General features: G+C 65.0%; 1 protein-coding gene across 1 annotated transcript in view; it reads left to right on the top strand.

The window, feature by feature from the left end:
• ARHGAP23 (Rho GTPase activating protein 23) overlaps window positions 1–12562 on the top strand; it is a 28762-nt gene extending 16200 nt beyond the window's left edge. The window contains 14 exon segments of the mRNA XM_068170405.1: window positions 678–977; window positions 3103–3164; window positions 3562–3689; window positions 4463–4581; window positions 4667–4822; window positions 5938–6016; window positions 6834–6907; window positions 7027–7116; window positions 7392–7517; window positions 7647–7688; window positions 7838–7931; window positions 9556–9587; window positions 9718–10335; window positions 10337–12562. Of these exon segments, the coding sequence (XP_068026506.1) occupies window positions 678–977; window positions 3103–3164; window positions 3562–3689; window positions 4463–4581; window positions 4667–4822; window positions 5938–6016; window positions 6834–6907; window positions 7027–7116; window positions 7392–7517; window positions 7647–7688; window positions 7838–7931; window positions 9556–9587; window positions 9718–10335; window positions 10337–10828 (2412 nt within the window). The 3' untranslated portion in view covers window positions 10829–12562.
• The last annotated feature ends 1935 nt before the right edge of the window (window positions 12563–14497 follow it).

Here is a 14497-nt window from a genome sequence, read left to right as displayed (position 1 = left end):
CTCCCCTGGCACCGTTTCAGGCCATTTCCTCTCCTCCTGTCACCTGAGACTAGAGAGACGAGACCAACCCACACCTCACTCCAGCCTCTTCTCCAGGCTGAACAACCCCAGCTCCCTCAGCCTCTCCTCGCAGGGCTGTGCCCCAGACCCCTCCCCAGCCTTGTGCTCCAGACCCCTCCCCAGCCTTGTGCTCCAGACCCCTCCCCAGCTTTGTGCTCCAGACCCCTCCCCAGCCTTGTGCTCCAGACCCCTCCCCAGCTTTGTGCTCCAGACCCCTCCCCAGCCTCCTTGCCCTTCTCTGGACACGTTCAAGTGTCTCAGTGCCCTTCTTAAGCTCACCAGGGCTGAGCTGAGGGGCAGGAGAACCTCCCTCAGCCTGCTGGCCACACTCTTCAGGATGCCCCCCTCCAGGATGCCCCCCTCCAGGATGCCCTTTGGCTTTCTTGGCCATCAGGGCAGCCCAGAGCTGGACACAAGTCCTCAAGGTGTGTCCTAACCAGCGCTGAGCACAGGGCCAGAAGGGACTTCCCCTCCCCTGCTGGCCACACTGTTCCTGGTGCAAGCCAGGCTGCCGGGGACCGCGGGGCAGGGGGGCGATGGGGCAGGCATGAAACCAACCCCCGCCGGCCCTTGGGTCCCTCCATCCCCCACGGCCTCTTCTCCCTCCTCCCCTGCAGAAGGTCGGCGGAGGCATCCGGCAGTGGAAGCGCGTCTTCGCCGTGCTGCGCGCTCCCTCGCTCTACCTGAGCAAGGACCGGCGGGAGGCTGCCCCCTGCGCCCCGGCCCCAGGTGAGGAGGAGCCTCCGATCAGCATCCGAGCCAGCCTGGTGGACATCTCCTACAGCGACACCAAGAGGAAGCACGTCTTCCGCCTGACGACCGCTGACTTCTGTGAATATCTCTTTCAGGCAGAGGATCGGGAGGATATGCTGGCCTGGATCAAAGCCATCAGGGAGCACAGCAAGGCGGAGGGCGAGGTGAGAGCCACCATGGGGCTCCTCCTCCTGCCTGCCCGCCCGCCCCTGGCTCTCTTCCCCGGCGCTAAAAAACCAAAACCACAAACCAAAACCCAGCCCAGCCCAAGCCAGCAAGCAAAGCAACCTGCCTCCAGCTCTCTTCCACCTCCGCTGCCTTTGAGCTGCTTCCCCCCTTTAAGGCCGGGGCCGAGCGCGGGGCTGGACGCTCCCCCGGCTGGGTGCTCCCAGGGGGGCACCGGGGCTGGAGGGCGTCCTGGTGGTCGAGAAGAGTGGGGCTGGGTCAGCCTTGGCTGGTCAGGGGCATTGTGGTGGTCAAGAAAAGCGTGGTTTGGCCAAGCTTGGCCAGCTGTGGTGGTCAAGAAGAGTGGGGTTTGGACATCCTTGGCTACCTGTGGTGGTCAGGAGTGGGGTTTGGTCAGCCTTGGCCAGCTGTGGTGGTCAGGAGTGGGGTTTGGTCAGCCTTGGCCAGCTATGGTGGTCAGGAGTGGGGTTTGGACATCCTTGGCCAGCTGTGGTGGTCAGGAGTGGGGTTTGGACATCCTTGGCCAGCTGTGGTGGTCAGGAGTGGGGTTTGGACATCCTTGGCCAGCTGTGGTGGTCAGGAGTGGGGTTTGGACATCCTTGGCCAGCTGTGGTGGTCAGGAGTGGGGTTTGGACATCCTTGGCTACCTGTGATGGTCAGGAGTGGGGTTTGGTCAGCCTTGGCTACCTGTGGTGGTCAGGAGTGGGGTTTGGTCAGCCTTGGCCACCTGTGGTGGTCAGGAGTGGGGTTTGGTCAGCCTTGGCCACCTGTGGTGGTCAGGAGTGGGGTTTGGTCAGCCTTGGCCACCTGTGGTGGTCAGGAGTGGGGTTTGGTCAGCCTTGGCCACCTGTGGTGGTCAGGAGTGGGGTTTGGTCATCCTTGGCCAGCCATGGTGGTCAAGAAGAGTGGGGTTTGGACATCCTTGGCTACCTGTGGTGGTCAGGAGTGGGGTTTGGACATCCTTGGCTACCTGTGGTAGTCAGGAGTGGGGTTTGGCCAAGCTTGGCCAGTCATGGTGGTCAAGAGGAGTGGGGTTTGGTCATCCTTGGCCAGCCAGAGGCCTAGTGGTGGTCAAGAGGAGTGGGGTTTGGTCATCTTTGGCCACCTGTGGTGGTCAGAAGTGGGGTCTGGTCAGCCTTGGCCAGCCATGGTGGTCAAGGAGAGTGGAGTTCGGCCAACCTTGGCCAGCCAGGGGCATTGTGGTGGTCAAGAGTGGGGTTTGGTCAACCCTTGTGGTGTCCAAGAAGGTCATGGTTTGGCCAGCCTTGGCCAGGGCAGCGTGTGCCAGGCTGCCTGGCACTGCGGCTCCATGCCAGGCAGTGCTGGAACCGCTGGTGGCACTTGGTTGTGTGGTGGCTCTGCCATGGTGAGTTTTGTGTCTCTGTTGGTGGAGAGAGGTTTGGCAGGGAGCTCCTTGCCTGCCTCAGGGCACGGTGCCCGTGCGGTGATGCCAGGGTTGGTGCCAGGTTGGTGCTGAGCCCTGGCTGGGCAGCTGTGGTCTGTGCAATGAGTTGCTCGGGTCTGAGATGGGCAGAGCTGCTCCCTGGGGCCGTGGGCTCCAAGCAGAGGATCTGTGGGGCAGGAGGTGCCAGCGCTGGGCTGGCTGTGTGCCATCTGCCCAGGGTGCCAGGGTGGCCTCGCTCGGTGGCAGCGATCGTGCCAAGGTGGTGGCAGTGATCGTGCCAAGGTGGTGGCAGGCTCCAGCCCTGGAGGGGGCGTTGAGCTCGGGGCGGTCTCTGTCTCTCTGTGGCACAGGGAGCTTGGCAAGGCTGGCAGCACCAGTGCAGGCAGCATGCTGCCAGGCTGGAGCACGTGGAGCCAGCTGGCAGAGCCGGGCAGAGGACCCATCCTGATGGATGGGTACATGTCGTTGGAGACCTGTGTGCCCTGGCAGGGGCTGCCAGAGGCGCGAGTGTGCCAGGGAGGGCCTTGAGCCTCTGCTGCCAGCTTGGACGCCGGAGCCCGCGGCGGGGCGGAGGGCGCTGGGCCCTGCCCTTGGCCTGGTCCCGCCTGGCGCTTCGCGGTGCCCGGCAGAGCGCTGGTGTGCCCGGGGGGGATGTGCTGCTCAAGCTCTCCCTTCCCCTCTTGTCTCTGCCTCCCCAGGACCCCGGGTTTGCCAGCCAGGCTCTAATCAACAAGAAGTTAAACGACTATCGGAAAGTGAGGTACGGACCCCGGGCACGGTGGGCACCGGCCCCCCCCCAGACCTGTGCTCACCTCCAGAGCAAAGTGATGGAGCCAAGCCAGTGCCTCCCAGAGCGGGGTGGTGCTGCCAGCCCCAGCTGGGCAGCGCTGGGCAGTGCTGGGGAGGGGGATGCCGGCAGCACCCCCGCTTTGCTCCGGGTGCCAGCAGGGCCTGGTGCCAACCTGACTGGCACCCAGCAAAGGGTTAAGGCAGCTCAGTGCTTTATCCAGCGCGGGTGCAGCCCCGTGGGCATGGGCATGGATGCCAGGTAGCTGGAGAGAGAGAGAGAGAGAGATGCCAGCGTGTTGCTGGGAGGTGTTGCCCTCCACCACCATCACCACCAAGCTGAGCCCACCCCTCCCCTGCTCTCTTGGCAGCCCCGCGGGTGCCAAGCCAGACTCCTCGCCCAAGGGCTCTCGTGGGCTGGGCATCAGAGCAGAGTTCCTGAAGCAGAGTGGAAGCAGCACACCCAGGGCACCCCGGCAGGATGTGGCTGTCACGAAAGGTAGGTGCCAGCCCCGCGGCCTGGGGGCACCTAGGGGCTGGAAGGGACCCTCTGGAGAGCAGCCAGCCCAAGCCCCCTGCCCAGGCACAGCCACCCAGGGAAGGTCACTCAGGAGCACATCCAGGGGGGGTTGGAAGCTCTCTGCAGAGCTGGAGGCTCCAGCACCCCCCTGGGCAGCCTGCTCCAGGCCTCCAGCAGCCTCCAGCTCAGGAAGTTCCTCCTCATGTTCAGGTGGAGCTTCTCCTGTGCCACTTTGTGCCCACTGCCCCTTGGCCTGGCACTGGGCACTGCTGCCAACAGCCTGGCCCCAGCCTCCTGCCCCCCACCCTTCAGGTATTGATCAGCATTGATCAGGTCCCCCCCCAGGCTGCTCTTCTCCACACTCAGCCTCTCCTCCCCTCAGAGCTGTTCCAGGCCCCTCAGCATCTCTGCAGCCCTTTGCTGTGCCCTCTCCAGCAGGTCCCTGAGGTCCTCCTTGAGCTGGGGAGCCCAGAGCTGGTCCCAGCCCTGCAGCTGTGCCCTCCCCAGCGAGTCCCTGAGGTCCTCCTTGAGCTGGGGAGCCCAGAGCTGGTCCCAGCCCTGCAGCTGTGCCCTCCCCAGGGCTGAGCTGAGGGGCAGCAGAGCCTCCCTCAGCCTGCTGGCCTCACTCTCCTCGCTGCCCACCCCAGAGCTGCCCATCCTCCTTGTCCCCCCTGGGGCAGCAGGGATACTCTTCCCATTGGTCCCAGCTGACAAGCAAGCAACCCTGTGGGGCTTTTTTTCCTCCTCCCCAGATGAAAGCAGCTCCCAAAAAACCCCTTGGGGCATCAACATCATGAAGAAGAACAAGAAATCTGCCCCCAGGGCCTTTGGCGTCAGGCTGGAGGAGTGCCAGCCCGCCCCGGACAACAAGGTACGGCCACAGCGGCAGTGCCAGCCCCTGGGGGGCGCCCTGCGCGGCCCTGGCGCCTCCCTCACCCCCCTGCCTGTCCCTGCAGAACGTCCCTCTGATCGTGGAAGCCTGCTGCAAGGTGGTGGAGGACCGGGGGCTGGAGTACCTGGGCATCTACCGCGTGCCCGGCAACAACGCCGTGGTGTCCAGCCTGCAGGAGCAGCTCAACAAGGGAGCCACCGAGATCAACCTGCAGGATGAGGTGAGGCCAGCCTGGCCCTGGCCCCAGCCACCTCACTGGCCCTGGCCCCAGCCCTCTGGGATGTTCTTGGGGATGTTGTCCTGGTCTGTGGTTCCGTCCCCGTCTCCCTCACGATCATCATCCCTCTCTCCATCGTCATCTCTGCCTCTAATCTCCTCCTCGTTCCTATCTCCATCATCATTCCTATCTCCAGCCTGATCCCCTTCCCTGCCTCCCTCCCCTTCCCTGCCTCCCTCCCCTTCCCTGCCTCCATCTTCATTCCTGTCTCCATCCCTGCCTCCCTCCCCTTCCCTGCCTCCTTCCCCTTCCCTGCCTCCATCCTCTTCCCTGCCTCCATCTCCACTCCTGTCTCCATCCCTGCCTCCATCCCCTTCCCTGCCTCCCTCCCCTTCCCTGCCTCCATCTCCATTCCTGTCCCCTTCCCTGCCTCCATCCTCTTCCCTGCCTCCATCTCCACTCCTGTCTCCATCCCTGCCTCCATCTCCATTCCTGTCTCCATCCCTGCCTCCATCCCCTTCCCTGCCTCCATCCCCTTCCCTGCCTCCATCCCCTTCCCTGCCTCCATCTCCATTCCTGTCTCCATCCCTGCCTCCCTCCCCTTCCCTGCCTCCCTCCCCTTCCCTGCCTCCATCTCCATTCCTGTCCCCTTCCCTGCCTCCATCCTCTTCCCTGCCTCCATCTCCATTCCTGTCTCCATCCCTGCCTCCCTCCCCTTCCCTGCCTCCCTCCTCACCCCTGTCTCCATTCCTGTCTCCACCCCTGCCTCCCTCCCCTTCCCTGCCTCCCTCCCCTTCTCTTCCTCCATCCCCACCCCTGCCTCCATCCCCATCTCCATGACCTTCCCCGGGGTGTCAGTGCCGCCTAGTGCCGCCTAGTGGTCGGTGGCAGCAGTGCAGGTGACCACCTGGCGACACCTTTGTCCCCTTGCATCTCACTGCGTTGCTGCAGAGCCACAGAGCAGGGTGGGGGCAGCTGTCCTGCCCTGCTCACAGCCACGACGGTGCTGGCTGCTGTCCCCCTTGCTGGTGGCGGCCTGGGACCCCCCCGGGCTGGGGGGGCTGGGGGTGGGTTTGCCCAGGGTGGTCTCTCTGAGCAGCTGCTTCTCTGCCCTGCAGAGGTGGCAGGATCTGAACGTCATCAGCAGCCTCTTGAAGTCCTTCTTCAGGAAGCTGCCTGAGCCTCTCTTCACTGATGGTGAGTCCCTGGCCTGCCCCCTGCATACTCCCCCCCTCAAAGTGCCCACCAGGGACCCTGTGCTGGTGGCCACGGGCCAGTGGCTGACTCTGGGCTGACCACAGAACTGCTGAGGCTGGGAAAAGGCCTTGGGGGTGCTCAAGTCCAACCTCTCACCTGGAGCTCTCAATCCCAGCACTGCTGCCAAGCCACTGCCACCAAACCCCAGCCCTCAGCCCCCCAGCCCTCAGCCCCCCAGCCCATGAGGCTTTGAAACACCTCCCAGGGGGTGAGGACTCCACCACCTCCCTGGGCAGCCTGGTCCTTAGAGCCTTAGACCTTAGACTGCTGGAATTGTTTGGGTTGGAAAAGCTCTCTGAGGTCCTCCAAGGCCAACCAGCAGCCCAACCCCACCCTGGCCACCAAACCCTGGCCCCGGGTGCCATGGCCACAGGTTTCTGGAGCGCCTCCAGGGGTGGGGACTCCACCACCTCCCTGCTCAGCCTCCTCCAGCGCCTGATGTCCCTTTCTGGGAAGAAATTGCTCCTCCTATCCAAACCCAGCAGCTCCAGAGCCCATCCCACCCATCCCCATGTCTGGGACAGGTCTCCAGGAGCCCACAACAGAGCAAGCCTCAGCTGGAGGTCTCTGCAGAGCCCTCCTGGCTGAATCCTTTTGTCCTCGGCCGCCTCTGTGCCTCACCCCTAGGAGACCACACCAGCACCCAACCCCCTCCCCAGCATCTCCAGCTGGTCCAGCTGGAGGTCTCTGTGCCCCAGGGGGGTGGTCCTCTGCCCTGCACCCATCTCTGACCCCCACCTCCACCTCCCACCCGCAGACAAGTACAACGACTTCATCGAGGCCAACCGCATCGAGGACGCCAGCAAGAGGATGAGGACGCTGAGGAAGCTGGTAGGGAGCTGGGGCAGGGGCTGGGCTGGCACAGCTCTGAAGCCCACCCTTGGGTGCTGGGATGGGTGGGGGGGGGGTGAGCAGAGAGGTGACCCTGGTGCCTGCCTCCCCCCCCCCAGATCCGGGACCTGCCAGGTCACTACTACGAGACGCTGAAGTTCCTGGTGGGTCACCTGAAGACCATCGCCGACCACTCGGAGAAGAACAAGGTACTGCCCCCCAGCCCTGGGGGCACCAGCCAGGCTCCCCCAGGCCCCTGCCCCACCTTGAGCACCCCCCCCCCACCCCCCAGCCTGGGCTGAGGTGGGAAGGGAGTGAGCTGGTGCTCGATGGAGCAGCTGAGAGGCAGCACCGACCCAACTCTCCCTTGAGCAGCCTGCTCTGGGGGGGAGCTGTCCCTGCCCGGGGTGGGTTGGAGCTGGAGGGTCTTTGGGGTCCCTTCCCAGCCAAGCCATTCCCATGGCTCTGTGCCCTCTGGTTGCAGATGGAACCCCGAAACCTGGCCCTGGTGTTTGGCCCCACGCTGGTGAGGACCTCAGAGGACAACATGACCGACATGGTGACGCACATGCCCGACCGCTACAAGATCGTGGAGACCCTCATCCAGCACGTAGGTGGCAGGGCTGGCAGCGGGGTGGTGAGGAGGAGGAGGAGGAGGAGGGCTGCTCTGCAGCCTGGGGAGGGTCCTGCCCAGCTCCCAGCGCCCCTCCATAACCCCTTGTGCCCTCTCTCCCTGCAGTCAGAGTGGTTCTTCAGTGACAAGGAGGACAAGGGGGAGAAGGTGAGTGCGGCCAACCGGGTGGGCAAGGCCAACCGGCCCCCGGGGGGGTCTTGCTGTGGGGCAGGGAGGCTGCAGAAGCCCCTGGCTGGGAGCCAAGGTGCCAGCAGCAGCCTCCTGACCACCTTCCCCCCCCTGCCCTGCTCCTGCAGACCCCAGTGGATGAGAAGGAGGCTCAGTCGGTGCCCAACATCGAGTACCTGCTGCCCAACATCGGCAGGACCGCGGCTCCCGGCGAGGCCACAGGTGAGGAGCGGTGCCCCTGGCACCCACCCCTCTGCCCTCGGCACCGGGGCACCCCCTAGATGCCAGTGGCTCCACCCCCCCCACCCCACAGCCAGCCTGGCTCACCGTGGCACAGCGTGCCAGAGTAGGACGTCCCGGTGCCACCACCGGAGAGCAGAGCCGTCCCTCCTGGGGGTGCCAGCAGCGCCCCCTGCCCACCTTCTCCTTTCACATCACCTTCTCTCTCCGGGGGCTTCTCCCCCTCCCTCTGCCAACCTGGTGCCAGCCACGGTGCCCCAGCAGCCCTCGGAGCCCTCACCCGTGCCCAGGTGCCCACGCTGCCAGCCCAGAGAGGGAGGAGACTTTGATGTTCCACTGATTTCTTACCTTCTTTCCTTGAACTTCTCTGTGCTGTCCTCTTCCTCCTCCTCCTCCTCCTCCTCCTCCTCCTCTTCCTCCTCCTCCAGCGGACCTCCTGGAGAGCTAGAGCGGGTACAGTCTTGATCCTGGGTGCATTGCTCACACTAACTCCTCGGGGTGACCACGAGAGAGGGGGAGCAGAGAGGGGGTAGGTGGGTGGGGAGGGGGCTTTGCCCTGCCTGGCCACTCGTCCCCGAGGCTCCCTGGCCTCAGGAGGTGGCCACTGAACCTCCAGGGAGCCTCAGATCCTTTAACTCTGCTTCTGCCAGGCTGGTGCCTGGGGCTGGGCTTTCCAGGGAGGGTGGGGAGACCCTGGCACAGGCTGTGGCTGTCCCCTCCCTGGAGGTGTTCAGGGCCAGGCTGGATGAGGCCCTGAGCAGCCTGTGCTGGTGGAAGGGGTCCCTGCCCACGGCAGGGGGTTGGAGCTGGATGATCCTTGAGGTCCCTTCCAGCCCAGCCCAGGGGGATGGGTGCTGGCTGTCCCAGGGCTGGCACACTCAGACACTGGGCTGTGGGGGTCCCCAGGGTAGGGGTCTGCACCCCCTCTCTGCCTCCCCCTCTCTCGTTGTCAGCAGCTGCTGTAACCCCTGTGTGTGGGGTGGGGGAGGGTGGCTCTTGTCTTGTCCTTCACCCCATGGCAGTGGGGCCAGGGCTGCCTGTCCCTGCCATGTCCCCCCTTGTCCCCTAACCCCCACCCCCCTTCCCCACTCCAAGGAGCTGGGGCAGCCCCACAGCCTGCCCCAGTCCCCACCGGTGCAGCCCACCCCAGACCTTGCTCTGAGGCTGGGTGTGGCATTGAGCCAGGTGCCCGTGCCCCATCCTGGTGATGTGGCAGTGCCATGCCCAGCCCTGCTCCCCTCCGTGCCCCGTGGCTGTGGGAGGGTTGGGGTCCTGCCTGTGTGTGCCTCTGTGTGTGTGTGTGTGTCCCCTTCATCCCCCACTCCTCACCTTGATGCTCTGCAGCAGTGTGGGGACCCCTGTGCATCCCCAGAGCCCCCTCCCCATCCTCCTGCAGCTGCTGGCACATGAACCTGCTCGGTGTTGGCATCCCTGCCAGGGCCCAGCTGGGCTGACATCCCAGCATGTCCCCATCCCGATCTGGGAGGGGACGGAGCAGCATCCCCTCCCACCCTCCGCCCCCAGCTCCACCCCCCAAACCCCCTCCCCAGCATTTCCCCACCCCCAGGACCTGGCTCTGAAGCCCTCTCTCTGCTCTGCTTTGCAGGCTCGACCCGCAGCGGCGCTGCCAAACCCAAGGTGAGGAGGGGCCCGGGGCCGGGGGCTGGCAGGGAGCGAGGCAGGGAGGGGGAGGGCATGGCTGGGGCATGGAGCCCACCCTGGTGTCACCACCCTCCCCCTTCTAACCACGGTGTCACCCTGGCGCCAGGGCACGTGGCCGTCGCGGAAGGTGTCCCCGCACCGGGACCTCCTCGCCATCCCCTTCGTCTCGGCCGCTGCCCGCAAGAGGAAGAAGAGGAGAGAGGCCGAAGGCGTCGGGAGCAGCACCGACGACGACGTGGAGCGCAGGGACACCCTCGGCCAGGAGCAGGGGGACAGAAGGACCACGGCCACCCCACTGGGACCCAGCCGACCCCCCCGCGGCAGCGGTGCCGAGCTGGCGGTCCCCAACCCAGCTGGGGTGGAGCGGGAGGGCTCCCCGGAGCGCTGCCTGGAGCCCGGGGGCGGCGCCGGGGCGGATCCTGCGCCGGACGCCCGCTCCATCGTCTCCGGTTACTCCACCTTGTCCACCATGGACCACAGCCTCTGCTCCGAGGTGCAGTCGGTGGCCGGGAGCCGGGGCGGGGAGGAAGCTGATGATGAGCGCAGCGAGCTCAGCCACATGGAGACGGACACGGAGAGCCGGGAAGGTGCCCAGCCGCGGCCCGGGCAGCTGGCTGGAGGAGGAAGAGGAGGAGTCGGAGTCGCCGTCGAGCCAGGAGATGATGGCAAGGCGCTCCTCGCCCGGCCCTCCTTCAACTCCCACCGCCTGATCCAGTGCGACACCCCTGGCCCGCAGGAAGCTGGGCAGACCCCGGGACAGCTCGGGGTCCCCGGAGGAGGAGCAGCAGCAGCAGCAGCAGCAGGAGCAGCAGCAAGGTTGGGCGGCCCTGGGGAGAGCCTCGCTGAAGGAGCAGCTGCGGCAGCGCCTGCGGCTCTCGGCCGACGACCTGGGGGTGCGCCTGCGCCGCGCCCCCTCCCCCGACACCCGCCGCAGGAAGAGCAGCTGGCGCCGCCACACCGTGGTGGTGCCCGGGGGGCTCAAGGACCTCAACTTCAACGAGTGGAAGGAACCCCGGGGGCTTGAGGCGTCGCCGGGAGGACCCTGCCGGGATAAGGACTCGGGGCTCAGCAGCTTGGAGTCCACCAAAGCGCGGCCGCAGGCGCCCAGCCCGGCGCAGCCCCGGCGCTGCCAGCGAGCGGATGGGCACCAAGAGCCCCTCGGGCAGCCCTGCTCCCCCAGCCCCTCTGCGCTTCCCCCAGTGTCTCTGACCTCCTGAGGTGCATCCCCTCCCCCTCCAGGCTCTCCCCCTCCCCAAGGTTTAATTTAAAGACATCCCCTCCCCCCCCCCCCCCCCCCCCCTTCCTTCCCGTATTTAATTGCAAGCTGCTCTTATTTAACGACTCCCTGAGGCCCCTGGGTGGGACAAAGCCACCTTGTGGCCCCCTTGCTTCGGGGACCAGCAGGGGGTCGCTCCCTGACCCCATCCCATGGCCCCCCAGGCTGTGCCAGGAGGGTTTGGGGGGGTTTTAGCGGGGGACTGTCCCCATCCTGGGTGGTGGTGGTGGTGGTGGCACTGGTGTGAAGTGCAGGCACTTCCCTGGGCACTGCCCTCGCTGGGGACCTTGGTGGCACCGTGCTGACCTTGGTGTGCTCCACAGGGTCCGGGCTCCATGCTGGGGGGGACCTTGGTGTGCTCCACAGGGTCTGGGCTCCATGCTGGGGGGGACCTTGGTGTGCTCCACAGGGTCTGGGCTCCATGCTGGGGGGGACCTTGGGGACCTTGGTGTGCTCCACAGGGTCTGAGCTCCATGCTGGGGAGACCTTGGGGACCTTGGTGTGCTCCACAGGGTCTGAGCTCCATGCTGGGGGGACCTTGGGGACCTTGGTGTGCTCCACAGGGTCCGGGCTCCATGCTGGGGGGGACCTTGGGGATCTTGGTGTGCTCCACAGGGTCCAGGCTCCATGCTGGGGGGACCCTAGTGGCACCACACTGACCTTGGTGTGCTCCACAGGGTCCAGGCTCCATGCTGGGGGGGACCTTGGTGGCACCACACTGACCTTGGTGTGCTCCACAGGGTCTGGCCTCCATGCTGGGGGGACCTTGGGGACCTTGGTGTGCTCCACAGGGTCCAGGCTCCATGCTGGGGGGGACCTTGGTGGCACCACACTGACCTTGGTGTGCTCCACAGGGTCTGGGCTCCATGCTGGGGGGACCTTGGTGTGCTCCACAGGGTCTGGGCTCCATGCTGGGGGGACCTTGGTGTGCTCCACAGGGTCTGGGCTCCATGCTGGGGGGACCCTGGTGGCATCACACTGACCTTGGTGTGCTCCACAGGGTCTGGGCTCCATGCTGGGGGGACCTTGGGACCTTGGTGTGCTCCACAGGGTCTGGGCTCCATGCTGGGGGGACCTTGGGGACCTTGGTGTGCTCCACAGGGTCTGAGCTCCATGCTGGGGGGACCTTGGGGACCTTGGTGTGCTCCACAGGGTCTGAGCTCCATGCTGGGGGGACCCTGGTGGCATCACACTGACCTTGGTGTGCTCCACAGGGTCTGGGTTCCATGCTGGGGGGACCTGGTGGCATCACACTGACCTTGGTGTGCTCCACAGGGTCTGGGGTGCAGCTGAGCTGGTGTCACCCTTGGCACTACAGACTGGGGGGCAGGGAGGGGAGGGGGAGTGTCTCCTGGCCTGGGTGGGAATGGGGTGACAGGAGGGGCTGGCACCAAGGGCCACCCTGCAGTGGGGGTGGTGGTGGTGGTGGGGGAGGCCAGTGCCAGCCCCCAAGCTTTACAACCACGATGTGGCAGCAGCTCAGGACCTGGCATGCTGCCTGGCAGGGCAGGGCATGGCATAGCCCCCTCCTCAACCCCACCCCCCTTCCTACTTCCCCCTCCCCCAAGCCAAAAGCACTTTAGGAAGGGGGTGCAGGGATGGGGAGACAACGTCTTGGAGCGGGGGGGCAGTTGGCACAGGGATCCCCAGCCTTGCCAGGTTGGCACAGCCATGCCAGGGGGTGGGGTGGGGGGGGGTCGGGTGGCTGCTGGGGGGTGGGGGGCTGAGGGGGGGGGGGAGTGTGTGTGTGTGTGTGGGGTGGGTGTAAAGTTCTGTCACTGTTTCTCTGTGGTTCTGCTGCAAAGGTTTGCTGTCAAGTCGGTGGTTTGAGGTCGTTTTGGGGCTTGTTTTGGGGTTGTTTGGGGTCTGTTTTTTGGGGGGGGGTCCTGCTCTGTAAATACTTCTCTGCCCTGTAACATATTCCAGAGGATTTCTAAAGCATTTTTTAAGCAGTTTTTTGCTCAGCCCCCCACCCCAAAAATCTCAACACCTTCTCCCCCCCTCCTCAACCCCCTCCCAGCCAGGGGAACATGCTGGACCAGTGTTGACTTTTTAACCCCTCCTGCATGTCCCCCCCCCCTTGCCCCCTCCACCTCCCTCACTGCCTTGGCATCTTGGCCCTTGGAGCTGGCAGGTGCAGAACTGCAAAGCCAGAGCCTCCCCCACCCCCTCAGACCCTCCTCATCCTGCTTCAGATGCTGCCCCCTCCGCCCCCCCCCCCCATCCCAGACTATATATTGGAAATAAAGTGGTTATTGGAGGAGTTGGCTTCCTGCTCTTCTTGGGTCCTCTGCTTGGGTGGGGTTCAGTCTGGGGAGACCCCCCAAGCTCCCCCTCCATCTCCCCCCTCCCCATTTCCATGTGCTGCAGGCAGTGGAGCAGCAGAGGCGTTCAGGGGAGGCTTGGGGGCACCTCCCAAACAAGACTCAGGTTGGGTCCTGTGGCTGGGTGGATCTTGGGTGGGAGGTGGAGGGAGCTGCTGGAGGCTCTGCAGAGGGATCTGGCTCCGTGGGAGGAGGTTCATCGAGGCCAAGTGTTGGGGTCCTGCCCTTGGGTCACAAGGACCTCATGAAGGCTCCAGGCTGGGGGAGGCAGAAGGGCTGGAAACTGCCTGACCTTCCTCAGGAGGGTGGTGAGAGCCTGGCACAGGTTGCCCAGGGAGGTGGTGGAAGCCTCATGCCTGGAGGGTTTGAAGGCCAGGCTGGATGTGGCTTGGAGCAACCAGCTCTGGTGTCCCTGCTCATGGCAGGGGGTTGGAATTGGCTGAACCTTGAGCTCCCTTCCAACCCTGGCAGCTCTGTGACTCCAGCCCCTGCCCTCCTGCTGCTGTGTGGCTGAGCACCCTGCAGAGCTGCTGCTTGACCTCTGGGGAGGATCTGGCCCAGCCTGCAAGGACCCAGCTGCACCCCCAGGGGTGCTGAGCAGCCTGGCAGCTCCCCATGCAGCAGCAGAGCAGACAGCAGGACTGGAGACCTTCCTTGTGCTGGATAAGCAACCAAGGATGGCCTCAATGCCCTCCAGAGGTCCCTTCCAACCCCATCCCAGCCCCGGAGGGGTTAGACCTGGATGAGCCTTGAGGCCCCTTCCAACCCCATCCCAGCCCTGGGGGGGTTGGAACTGGATGAGCCTTAAGGTCCCTTCCAACCCCATCCCAACTCAGGTGGGTTTGGAACTGGATGAGCCTTGAGGTCCCTTCCAACCAAGGTGGGTTGGAACTGTATGAGCCCTGAGGACCCTTCCAACCCAGAATGGTTTGATCTGGATGAGCCCTGAGGATCCTTTCAACCCCATCCCAACCCAGGAGGGATTAGACCTGGATGAGCCTTGAGGTTCCTTCCAACCCCATCCCAGCCCTGGGGGGGTTGGATCTGGATGAGCCTTGAGGTCCCTTCCAACCCAAAGTGGGTTGGAACTGGATGAGCCTTGAGGTCCCTTCCAACCCCAGCCCAGCCCAGGGCGGGGTTGGACCTGGATGAGCCTTGAGGTCCCTTCCAACTCCATCCCAGCCCCGGGGGGGTTAGACCTGGATGAGCCTTGAGGTCCCTTCCAACCCAAGGTGGGTTGGAACTGGATGAGCCTTGAGGTCCCTTCCAACCCCATCCCAGCTCAG

Source organism: Melanerpes formicivorus, unplaced genomic scaffold (genome assembly GCF_026170545.1).
Source record: "Melanerpes formicivorus ecotype bairdi unplaced genomic scaffold, bMelFor1.0.p_v2 SCAF_376, whole genome shotgun sequence".
NCBI lineage: Eukaryota > Metazoa > Chordata > Aves > Piciformes > Picidae > Melanerpes > Melanerpes formicivorus.
Note: the sequence above shows the minus strand (reverse complement) of the source record. Positions and strands in the feature narration are given on the sequence as shown.